Consider the following 11441-nt stretch of genomic DNA (forward strand, 5'->3'; position numbering starts at 1 on the left):
ATCAGACGTACAGTGATGTACCAGGCCACAGACAGGTCGGTACAGGATCTTGTAGCAGCGACGACGCATTTTCAATCGTCCATCGATAAATGTTGTCCTACTGGGACACACCACCTTCTTGGAAGATCGAGGTCCTTGTCAGAGTCCTGGCGTCAACTTAGCTTAGTTGGTGCGCAGGTAATCTGTCTTTGTGTTTAGTAGGAAGTAACTAAATTGCCATGTTTTGCACCAACAGTAAGAAATCAAAAATAAGTAAATATGTATGGTTAATAAATTTAGTAATGTATGGACTTACTTACATGATTTAACTGGAAGATAAGGAAATAAATACGGAGTTACTTGCATGATTTAACAGGGGGAAAGTTAATTCGGATGGTTTGTCCAACGAATAGCATATAATATTTAAAAAAATGTTTAAATAGGTTGCAAAAGAAGTTACTTTGGGCTGATTTTTTATTCACAGTTGCTAACACTAATGTTTTGAAAAAAATGAAAGGTATGTCAATTAAGTGGACATGCATTTGTCTAAAAGAAGCCCCAATGTGGATGATTTTGTAGCAGTGACAGCCTCCAGGGGGCAACATCTTATATGATTACAGGCGTGTTTGTAAAATATGCTTCGAGAAGTAGGCAGTTGGCTAGCAGTGGCAAAATGGTGGGGCAGTAAATATGGGTGGTTGGTTGGTGGTGATACTTTAACTGGAGCATCGATGCAACTGTTGGGGTAAAAGCTACACCCTGCATTCAGTCTATCCATTTATTCTGAAGAAACTCCTCCTCCTGAGTGAAGCGAAGAACAGCTATGTGCGTAACGGAGAGGGAGAAATATCAAGGTGGTGGATGTAATGGACGGACTTCCTTCACGTAAGGTAACATATTCTCCATTTGTATGTTAGATATGCTTTGAAATGTAGCCCGGTCACATGAGTAATCTTTGGAGAAATACTGTTCAGGTTGTGCTAGAAACTGGCAGATCTAAAGAAGAAGACGATAAGAGAGAGTTATTCCGTGGTGATGTATTGAGTAGCAGTAGCCCGATAGATGTTGCTAAGGACTCATATCCAATAGAAGAGTGTGCAAGCACAAAAGGAGCGTTCAGTGGTGTTGGTAACATTTCGAAGGGACGGGGCAGATTCACAGCATCGGATCTGCAAAAAATGTATCTTGAACTATCTACAAAGCAAAAGGGCATAATTAAAAATTTAGGAATTGAAGGAGTAGAGTGGATTAACAAGATGGTGCACACAAACCTTAATCATTCAGCTTGGTTAATGCTTAATGTCATGCTTGATGACCGTGCTATGAGAATTGGCGTAGATGATTGTGACATAGTTCATATTACAGAAACTGCGGTAGCAAACATAACTGGGAAGAGAATGGGTGGTTCAATAACGATTCCAATTTCTGAAGGTGCCCCAAGCCATAGTGAAATCAAAGATGTGCGAAGCATACTGAGACTTCACGATGTAACTGAAGAAATAACAGTCTCTGAACTTGTCACACTGTTGTTGGGAGAAAGTAAGAAGGGATTTGAATTAGATGATGAAGGCCCTTCACGCACACAGAGAGCATTTGCAATGATTTACCTTTCTATTGCGCTTGGTCCTGTGGAGAGAAAATGTTGTGTCAACAGGAGTTCTTATGTGATGGTGATACTTTATCCGAATCTGAAAGATGTCAATTGGGGAAAATATGCAGTTGATGAGATAATAAGCGGCGCAAGGAAACTGAACCGGGACAATCCACTGCTTAGCATAACACTACATGGGTGCCCTGCTCTGCTTGAGGTATTTTAATAATTCAATATTTGCTATCTTAAATTTGTGAATGTACTGACAGGAATATGTACAATAGATTCTTTATTTTGACTCCATGGACATAGGTTTCGTTCAACTAGATCAGAAAGCAGTACCCAGGATAAAGTACTACAACAAACAAATCCTAAGTGCCCTGGTGAAGGCTAACAACAAAGTAGATGGTGGGCGTATTACATTTGGATTAATGAAGGTATATGTTTCAGCATGAATAATTAATTGCTTTTTTAGGTAATTTGTGAAAATGCCATTTTATAAAAATGATAGCTAAATATCACATGTAAGTAATCTCTGACACTAAAACATGTTGACAGCTAAAAGGATCAACCAAGCATGCTGATAACTTAGCTTATGATTTAACTAATGAATCATGCGTGAAGGTAAATATATACAACCAGATTTAAGTTTTATGAAAAGGATGTACTACAATATACCGAATGTTCACAATGTTTATATAGGGGAGGAATTGGATATTTGAAGAACTAGCACAACAGGCCAAAGGTAGGATCGAAAGATTTATGAAGTTACATGCAGATCTCATGAATCAAAATAGTCTGACTAAGGAAAGGAAGAAAAAACTATTTCAGACACATAGATTAGTAGAGAAAATTGATGCTGATAGTTGGCACAGTGAAAATTCTGCGTTATATTCAGAAAAATGAGGTAGAGGGGGGTGGATTGGTAAAAGAAACAATTTCTTGTCTGGACAATGTTTTGGCTGCTAAGTAATTATCTAATTCCATGTAATGTAAATTTCAAATATCATACTTTGCGACGGTGATAACACAATTAATTGGGAATTAGGTGTCTGTGAAAACTTTGCCAAGGGTACCAAGAGGAAGGCAAGTCCAAGTTTAGATGAGGGGGCACATAAAGAGAAAGGTATAGCAAATCGTTTATGTTTTCCTTTGTACGGAAGATGAATGCACTAAGTTATTTTTGCAGGGCCTATGGTCCCAGACTTGAACATGTTGTTGATGGGTAGCACAGAATGTGTTAAAGGGAAGGAAGTTGTCTCAGAAGGGGGGGGCATGTTCAATCAAGGGATGCTGGTGCATTATAATCCAAATGATGAGCTGCATTGTGAAGCTGAAGAGTTATGGAAAAAAGATTCATGTAGAAACCAATTTGAAGAAGGTGGCATTACCAATAATCAGAGCATCATGTCCTTTCCAGTTCCAATCAATGTATCCTACTGTGAGTAATGGTGTATTGGAAAAAGGGTTCAGAAACATGATGATATGCTTCAAGAAGACATTGAAATCGTATGTTTTGAAAGAACAAAACTCGTCATTAAATATATGTTGGTGGAAGCTGATTTTTTTAATAGCAATGCTTGGCTGATACATGAGGTGCCTACAAGGATATGCCTAACAGGACAGCAAGTAGTTGCCCAATTCAACAACCCAGGTAGCTTGGAGAAGGATAGGTTCGAAATAGTCACACGGATGATGGTAGCTGTAGAGATAAAATGGATTAGAGGACTATATCGTGGAAGGTGGAGGCACATCTTGCTTCCAATATGGGCTGTAAGTTATGTTAAGTTACGTACTAAAGTGATTTCGAAAAATATGTATGATTTGACAAAGAAGCTGTTGTAAAACGCAGGAATTGGTATTAAACGCAGAGCAGTACCTACTTGATGAGACAATAAGGATGATGTTTGCATACGCAAACTTGGAATACGACGTTGAATGCTGCAGAGTGGTAATTGAATTTTGTTTAGACATAAGGGGACTATAACAATTTATATGTTTATTGCTTAACTGGATATATGCTATGTAGATTTTTGCTCCATACCGGGACGAAGAACAATTCTGGATTTTATATGCATTTGACATGGAAACCTGTAGAGTGCATGTTTTCGATCCGAAAAGGGGAAACCGTCCAATGTGGGCGCTGGAGAAAAAGCACAAGAAGTTATGCTACAAATTGATCGAGGGTCTTTCTAGATGTTATTTATAGGTTCTTTGATGGATGGAATATCAATGCGGAATCATTCCAGTTTATATATCACAGTTTCCTTGAGAAGGCCAGCAACATGTCATACCTTATCTTGCATTCTAATCGTGTGAGCTATTTTTATGTGGTAATCACTCTGATAACCTTTCCTATGGCAGATTTGACAGTTCATTCTACATGGTGCATTGCATTATGAATTACATGGGAACTGGTCTGGCACATGGATGTACTGAGGTATGAAACATTTCCATACTTTCGTAATTTTTTAAAATTTAATAATACTAACTGTTGTCAAAAAAACATAGGATGGGTTGAAGAAGATAAGGGAGTACATCGTACACATGGTGCTGACAATGGATGGTAATATTGGAGTCCCGCCGAAATGCATAGTGAGTCCAATGCTGCTGGAATAAAGTACTGATGGCCCAAGTTGTTGGAAAAAAATTTGTAATATATAACGTAGATGATGGATGTTTTATGTAGCTTTATGTAATGTACTACTATGTTAAATGCAGCTGAATTCTGAGGGATGCATCCCTTCTAATGTAGTATATTTGCGTAAAAATGGTAGATGGCGTGGACGACAACAAAATATGTAGTTCTGGTAGTTTCATTAGACCTAATAATAAATCTGAACATTATCAATGTTTGGTGCGAGAGCGCTGATGACAACATACAATGCCAAAAATGTATGTACTGGAGCTGATGTCAATTTTATTAATAAAATGATTAATGGACTAATGAAACTTCCGATCACATTCATTTTTGTAAAGGTAAAAATTATTTAAATGAATGCATTTCGCGTAATGAAAAAAATTTGGTATATGTTTTTTGGATAAATGACGGTTCAATTTGTGGTTCTCGTATAAAACAGAAATGCCCCCAGGTGGCTTTAAGTAGATTTTGTAATAATACGGTACAGAGGAAAATACATCCAAGGTTGAAGTTTCACCCCATATGGGTGCATAAATAATAAACAAAAAAAGGTTGAAAAAGTTAAGAACTTGGTTGACAGGATAACTGACTTGCTTTGGATTTAGTATGTAATTGTTAATGAATAAAATTATAAAGCTTGACTTGAAAGTGGAAAAAGTCAAAAATTGGTTGGCACTATAGCTAACTATTCATACTGTTTTATTGGGATAACATAAGTATTTCTTGACCGTAGATGTGAGAATGAGATATCTTTTTGTTTATTAACTGTAACGAGTACAATAAAATAGAGATTTATTTGAAAAACTATTACAGAAACTTTTGACTTGTCGTGGAATTACTGAATTTTTTTGTACATATGGTCTAGATGTCCACATACACAATTGTAACTAGTACAAGAAATCTGCGTCCACGGTTTTTTTGGTCAGCTAAACTACCGAGGAAACTAGGGTGATTCATGCTGTAGTTCTCAATACCCGGCATGAGTAATGATAAAAGATTAGATTTGGCTGAAGGATGTCTTTTAGTACACAAATTTTCATTAATAAACATTTTGCATGTGGTCTTTGTTACTTTTGTAAGTTCCAAATTGTAATGAAATAATTGAGTTAATAGAAAAAATGTACTAGTAAGAATAAAGGACGATGCAATTAATAAATTATTTAAGGAGTGAAGGTTGCTTGTTTAAACGGAGGAAGAATACTACAGTAAAATTATATTATAAATTTTTGTGTTGTGATGTATTATTATTAATAATTCGGTACGTTGACAGTACAAAATGAAGCGCGGAGTTCTGAGGACTTAATTTAATAAATATATGTAAAATCTGTGAAAAAAATAAAAGTTAAACTAAGTCACCGTCTAAAAAACGCGGTAACTCAATGAGTATGATTGGTTTGGCTGAAAGAAACTTGTACTAATTACAGAAAAGCTGTTTAGCATTTTGTCTATGCATTTGCTAGGAGCAGTGGTGAAAAATTGCAACGTGGATGAAGGAATGAAGGCCTTGAGGTACTGGTGCATGAGATATATTTTGATGAACTTATTGAGGATGTATTTGATTGGAAGCTTGACGACAGGATGCGCTGGATTATTTTTATGAATGGGATTGTGTACGATATATGGAAAACCCGGTTTTGTGGTAACACGCGCGAGGATTGCTGTAATTTATGTCGCAAAAAAATGTTCAAATACATCCTACAAATTAATAGTAACAAAGAAAAAAAAGGATAACAAGTTTTTAGTGTCATGGGGCCGTTAATAGAAATGAAACTGGTGTGTAAATTATTATTAGTAGTAATCATTGGCAGCTGGATACAAAACCAAAAGTACACAGGCAGCCAACGCATGTTTAGGGGAAAGACCTTGTTTATGTAGGGCAGGGGAAGGAAAGCATTAAAAAATTGTTGTGGTAGATGGGCAGCGTGCCATTTAAGTGGTAGGCAGTGAACGACGCAAGGGGTGTTGGCTTCTTCCTCCACTCCCGACTCCGCCTCGCGCCGCCTCCCCGGGCGGCGGCCGGGGCGGCTCCTCCGCGCCTTCTCCTCGCCCCCACCCCTCCGTCCTCCCTCCCCCGCCGCCGCCGGACAGCGCCCCCGGATCTGGCCGGGTGGCTCGGCGGCGGCGGGCCTTCTTTTCCCCCGCGCGCTGCGCCCTTCCCGGGGCAGGGCTCGGCGGCGGGTGCAGCTCGGCTGGCGGTGGTCCGGCGTCCTGGTGGCGGGGGCCGGCGGCTGGCGCGGTGGTGGCGCTGCCTCTTGGTGGCGTGGTGGCCTGGTGGCGCTGGTGGCCGGCGATGCGCCCCCGGCCCAGATCTGGGCCCTTAGGGCCCCATCTGGGTCCTAGCGGGCCGGCGCCGGCGTGGCCTTGCTGTCTACGGCTCGGTGTGGAGGAGGAGCGGCTCGGATGTGGGCGGCGGCGCCGATGGCGTGCCGGCAGCAACGCGAGGGCGGGAGCTTTACGGGCCCACGAGGGCTCGGCCGGGCCTGTGGGCTTACGGGCCTGGTGTGCTCCTGCTATTGCGTCCGGACGGCTACCGTCGCTGACGGTGGAGGTGGGGCCCTCCCGCGTGCCGACGGTGCTGCTGCCCTAGTCCCGGCTCTGATTCTTCGCCTTGTTGTCCTCACTTCGCGGTGTCGTGGTGAGACGGCGTGGGGGCCTCTTGACCGTGTTGGCGCTGGGTGGTGGTTGGTTTGGTGGCTGGCTCCGGAGCGCCCGAGGTGCGGGTTGGGATCGGGGGAAACCCCTGTCGGCTTGGCCGACACCGGCGCGGTGGCGCCTGTGGGTGCTGCCTGACCTTCCGGGAGGGCGTCGGCGGCTACCCTTCCTCTCGCCTCGTCGTGTACCGGGGGAAACCCTTGGCAGCAGCGTCGTCATCGTCGCGATCCTTCTTGGAGGTGTTGATAGGTGCCGGCGCTTCGGAGTCTTGGAGCCTAGTGGAAGATCCCGGTGGGCGCAGCGTTCGCGAGGCTTCTTCGTTTTCGTTGATCCGCCGTTGTTCTTTTGCTCTTTCTCTGTCGTTTCTTTTGGGCGTGACTGTGCTGCTTCCGCCCCAGCACCTATCTTCGTACGGCTTGGTTGGTTGCTTTGTATACAAAGCGGGGGGAAACCCTTTTTCGGCAAGTGGTAGGCAGTGTGAGCAGATATACTGTTGACTAGCAAAACCACCTGCCGCTTGGAGGAGGATAGGGTTTCCAGGTTAGATCTGTGCTCGGGAGGGAAGTGCGCCGCCATGGCGATGGAGCAGAAGCTGATGAATACTGGGCAATACAGGCAAGAAAGGTAACACGTCCGGCTGTCCCCCCCTCATCTTTGCCTATTTGTGTGCCAACTGTTTTTTGACTATTTAGTACATGGCGCTGCCGGGTCTATGGGGATTTCCGCATTTAGGTTCCTTGCTTTATTAGAAAGTGCGAATAATGGGGAGCTATTCTACAGCGATGAGCCGAGTGCTCTAGAAACCGTCAATGAAGGAAGCGAGTCAGATATATATTCAGGTTCAGAGAACATGCTGTCAAATGTTCATGCATGGCAAACAAATGGTAGTGGCATTGTTAAAGCGACAGATTTGGCTGGGCCTGAGGGTCTGCGGCTTATCAGTGGGTTGATTGAGCCTATTGAACCAGACAAGGCCGACAAAGGATGCCTACAAATTTCAGAGACCGCGGGAGCAGAGCAGAGTTCTGAAAGTGATACTACTTGCGTTAGAAGGTAATTTGAACCTTTGTTATAATTTATATTCAACTTTGTGAAGAAAAATGTGTGACATTTGAACTTTGTTAACAGGCATCGGCGAGGAGCAATGCCTGATGAGAGAACTATACAAGCAAAGAGGGTTACAACACTTGAAACTGCAATCAGGGGTTTTGCTGAAAGGAAAACAGCTTCTGTCATTACACCAACACTAGGATTGAGTTATGATTCATTGACAGAAGCTTACGACTTTTACAACCTGTATTCTTGGGAATGTGGTTTCGGCATACGTTACGGAAGAGCAAAAATAATGTGAAAGGAGCCAGGTGTATGCAGGTTTGTTTGCTGTTGTTCGATAAGTAACTTTTTTTTATACTTGATTACACAAAGCATTGTGTGGATTACATGTTGCTATCGAAAATTGACATGTGCATTTCTTTTGCAACAGGGGAAACCGAATAAGGAGAACAACAGTTCATGCAGAGCAAAATGTCGTGCAACGGTGAGGCTACTAAGAACTGATGACGGGGGTGGTATATATCCGAGAACAGGACAGAGCACAATCATGTACTACTTGATACTTGTGCTTCTAAGCTCCACTTCCCGTCGCATAGGCACATAGATAAGTACACTAGATAATTGGTTGCGCACCTTAGGCAGAATAATGTTAATCTTAGTAAGGTTTACAACATCATTGGAACTTATTTTGGGAGGATCGAGAATGGTCCATTCACCAAAAGGTTCTTACGTACATTGTGTGGGAAAATTATTAGAGAACAAGCTGATGATGATGTGCGTAAAACAATAGAAATTTTCTTGGAGATGAAAGAGAAAGATAGTGATTTATCTTACACAGTTCAAGTGGATGATGAAAGCCGGATTAGGACATTGTTGTGGTCTAATGGTAGAAGCAAATTGCAATACCACTATTTCGGAGATGCAGTGACATTTGACACTACTTACAAGACAAACCTGTATGACATGCCGTTTGGGCTGTTTGTAGGTGTTAACAATCATTTCCAGAGCACTATTTTTGCTGGTGTTCTTATGAGGGACGAGCAGTCAGAAAGTTTTGAACAGGTTTTCCGTGAGTTTGTGAAGATGATGGGAGGAAAGGTTCCAGTGACTATTCTTACTGATAATTTTTTTGTTTGTTTTCAATCTGAAAAGTTAATAAAAGATGTCATTTGTGCTATAGGAATGATTTTGATTAGTACTATATATGTAATTTATGGTAATATAAATAATTTTTAATCAAATGTTGAACAGACCAAGCTAGGGCGATGGAGATTGCTATTGAGAATGTTTGGCCGGAAACAACACACCGTTGGTGCAAGAGAGTTTGGGTTATCATCATACAAAGAAGAGTGACTTCCGAGCAGAATTCCATAGATTGGTGAACGACATGCTAACTATCGAAGAGTTTGAGAAGGGGTGGGTGGAGATTATGAAGAAATACAGTTTGCAGAGCAATACATTCCTCATACAAATATTTGAGGTGAGGCGGAAGTGGGCAAAGCCATATTTTTCTGGAAAATTTTGTGCGAAAATGACGAGCACACAAAGGAGTGAGAGCGCAAATCACATGCTGAAGAATTATGTTCCTCCAGCATGCCCAATGAATCTTTTTGTCAAGTAGTATGCAAAAGTACCGTTTGATAGAGAGCAAGAAGAAGGTTTCCAAGAAAAGAGGACCAAATTGGTAAGATAAGCAACATTCTTTTAATATATTGTAGTTTGTTTAAGCAAGCCTGAATTATGTTTCTAATCGGTACACAGGCAGGGGTAGTTCTAAAAGTTAACATACCAATTGAACGCCATGCAACCACGGTGTATACTCAGGCCATGTTTGAGCTGTTTGGAAAAAGTCTTTACTACTCATGTTCTTATTACATCGAAGAATTAGTTCCAGGGAGTGAGTACCTGGCAACACACGTGAAGGCGGGGTCGAGGGAGAAATGGTACAAGAGCAGATACAAGGTGGTGGTTTCAGAATTCAACGATTTTTTCAGTTGTGAGTGTTGACTCTTTGAGCATATGGGGATGATTTGTTTCCATGCACTAAAGGTGTGTACATATGAATTTTTAGTAGCTAATTCCTTTTATTTGTTAATTGCTGACTTTGCACATGACTTGGAATAACAGGTGATGATAGTGTTGGGATTGAATGAGATACCAAGGAAGCACATACTGAAAAGATGGACAGTAGATGCGTGTGATACCCTTCCAGAACATCTGAAGCATTATCAAAAAGATGTAGGCCTACCTGATTGCACAACTTTCAGACACAATGCTATGTACATCTCTGCTCTGGAATTGGTTATGATGGGTGATAGCAATCCCAAGGATTTTGACTATGTCATGAGCGGGCTAGCAGAATTGAAGAAGGGTGCTTTGCCACTAAGTAATCTTAAAGATGGAATGAGTCTAATTGAAAAAAAGAAGGCATGTAAGTCTTCTTTGTTGCTAAATCTATTGCTTCAAAGGTAGTCAGAAGCAGATTATTGATGAGGAAGCTGCATCAAGTGCTGGGAAAATTGAATGGAGAAATGCAAAAGCAAGAACGATAGTAGGGGAGGGGCAATCTTCAGTTCATGCTAATGGTACAATTCAAGCAATTTCGGGTTCGTCTACTATCCAGGGGGCGACCTGAGCACGGCTGATTCAAACATTGTTGTAACTTCAAGAAGCATGGATATAGAAAGCGACATGTCCCTGTTACCCCCTAAGAAGAAACCAAGGATGAGAGGTCATCCGAAAACTGCAAGAGACAAGCCAAATTACGAAATAAATGACAAGCGATCGGGGTTTTGCACCATTTGCCGTGGGAAGGGGTACAAAAGAACTATATGCCCTCAAAGGGGCAACGAACCGCAGAAGCCCAGGAAGATTCCGACATGTACAAATTGTGGCATAGCCGGTCATCATAGGAATACGTGTTCAGAAGTGTTGTACTCTACATTGGATGGGGTGCACTCTGTAGGATGCATCTGAAGTAATTATGTACTTCTAATTGAATCTTTTTTAAACATTTGGACAAGTTTGTGTTGTAAAACATCTGGAGACAAAAAATGTTGAAGTTATGTTACTTTTTTTATTATGTTTTGTAAGAATATGTCATAGGGGTAAGAAATAATTTATTTGGATATAGGCGATACATTAGCAAGAGCAGCTGCAAGGATGGATATCTATGATTGCTGAAAAAGAAAACAAAAAAATTACAGATATATATGGAGCATGATAGGCACAAGGTATTTTTTTGGGAAAATAAACAAGTAGAAGAAAAGAACAAATATTAATGCAGTGTGTTTATAAGAGTGGTAGAGGCCGCAAGAAAATGCCAGGAAAAAGCACATGGTGTCTGGTTGGCAGAGGAGTAATAAATATGTGGTTTCTGTGTGAGAGGCGGCAATGCTGTGGACATACTTGTCCATCTAAGGACATGCCGAGACCTACATACTTGTCCATCTAAGGACATGCCGAGACCTGAGGAAGCTTCAGTACTCACCAAGGCAACATAAGTTCATCATATTGTACAGAGAG

At 41.5% G+C, this 11441-nt stretch overlaps 1 protein-coding gene and 1 long non-coding RNA gene across 7 annotated transcripts in view; one reads left to right on the forward strand and one right to left on the reverse strand.

Moving 5' to 3' along the window:
* Nucleotides 1-865: 865 nt before the first annotated feature.
* The window catches only part of LOC119270146, a 28206-nt gene continuing 17630 nt past the window's right edge, over nucleotides 866-11441 (reverse strand). Inside the window, exons 2-4 of the long non-coding RNA XR_005133958.1 lie at nucleotides 1587-1605; nucleotides 1251-1502; nucleotides 866-1173 (exon numbers count right to left, since the gene is read on the reverse strand). This is a non-coding gene — a long non-coding RNA (uncharacterized LOC119270146). The remainder of the gene's footprint in view (nucleotides 1174-1250; nucleotides 1503-1586; nucleotides 1606-11441) is intronic.
* On the forward strand, nucleotides 7043-10407 carry LOC119270145. 6 transcript variants are annotated; one of them, XR_005133953.1, is made up of 8 exons: nucleotides 7043-7487; nucleotides 7644-7916; nucleotides 7992-8234; nucleotides 8347-8465; nucleotides 8902-9014; nucleotides 9168-9600; nucleotides 9678-9965; nucleotides 10044-10407. XR_005133953.1 is itself a non-coding variant. In XM_037552114.1 (4 exons), exons 1-3 carry the CDS (start codon nucleotides 7438-7440, stop codon nucleotides 8212-8214), a joined length of 546 nt encoding a protein of 181 aa, XP_037408011.1. In that variant the 5' UTR covers nucleotides 7043-7437; the 3' UTR covers nucleotides 8215-8234; nucleotides 8347-8879. The 6 variants fall into 6 exon arrangements, 1 of the variants encoding a protein (XP_037408011.1); XR_005133955.1 differs by having other exon boundaries at nucleotides 8347-8400; XR_005133954.1 differs by lacking the exon at nucleotides 8902-9014.

The sequence above is a fragment of the Triticum dicoccoides genome, chromosome 3A, assembly GCF_002162155.2.
Source record: "Triticum dicoccoides isolate Atlit2015 ecotype Zavitan chromosome 3A, WEW_v2.0, whole genome shotgun sequence".
NCBI lineage: Eukaryota > Viridiplantae > Streptophyta > Magnoliopsida > Poales > Poaceae > Triticum > Triticum dicoccoides.

Coding starts and splice junctions, on each gene's coding strand:
- LOC119270145 (XM_037552114.1), top strand. CDS start 7,438: ATGGCGATGGAGCAGAAGCTGATGAATACTGGGCAATACAGGCAAGAA. Junction 7,488..7,643: donor GGGCAATACAGGCAAGAAAG/GTAACACGTCCG, acceptor GCTATTCTACAG/CGATGAGCCGAGTGCTCTAG. Junction 7,917..7,991: donor GATACTACTTGCGTTAGAAG/GTAATTTGAACC, acceptor CTTTGTTAACAG/GCATCGGCGAGGAGCAATGC.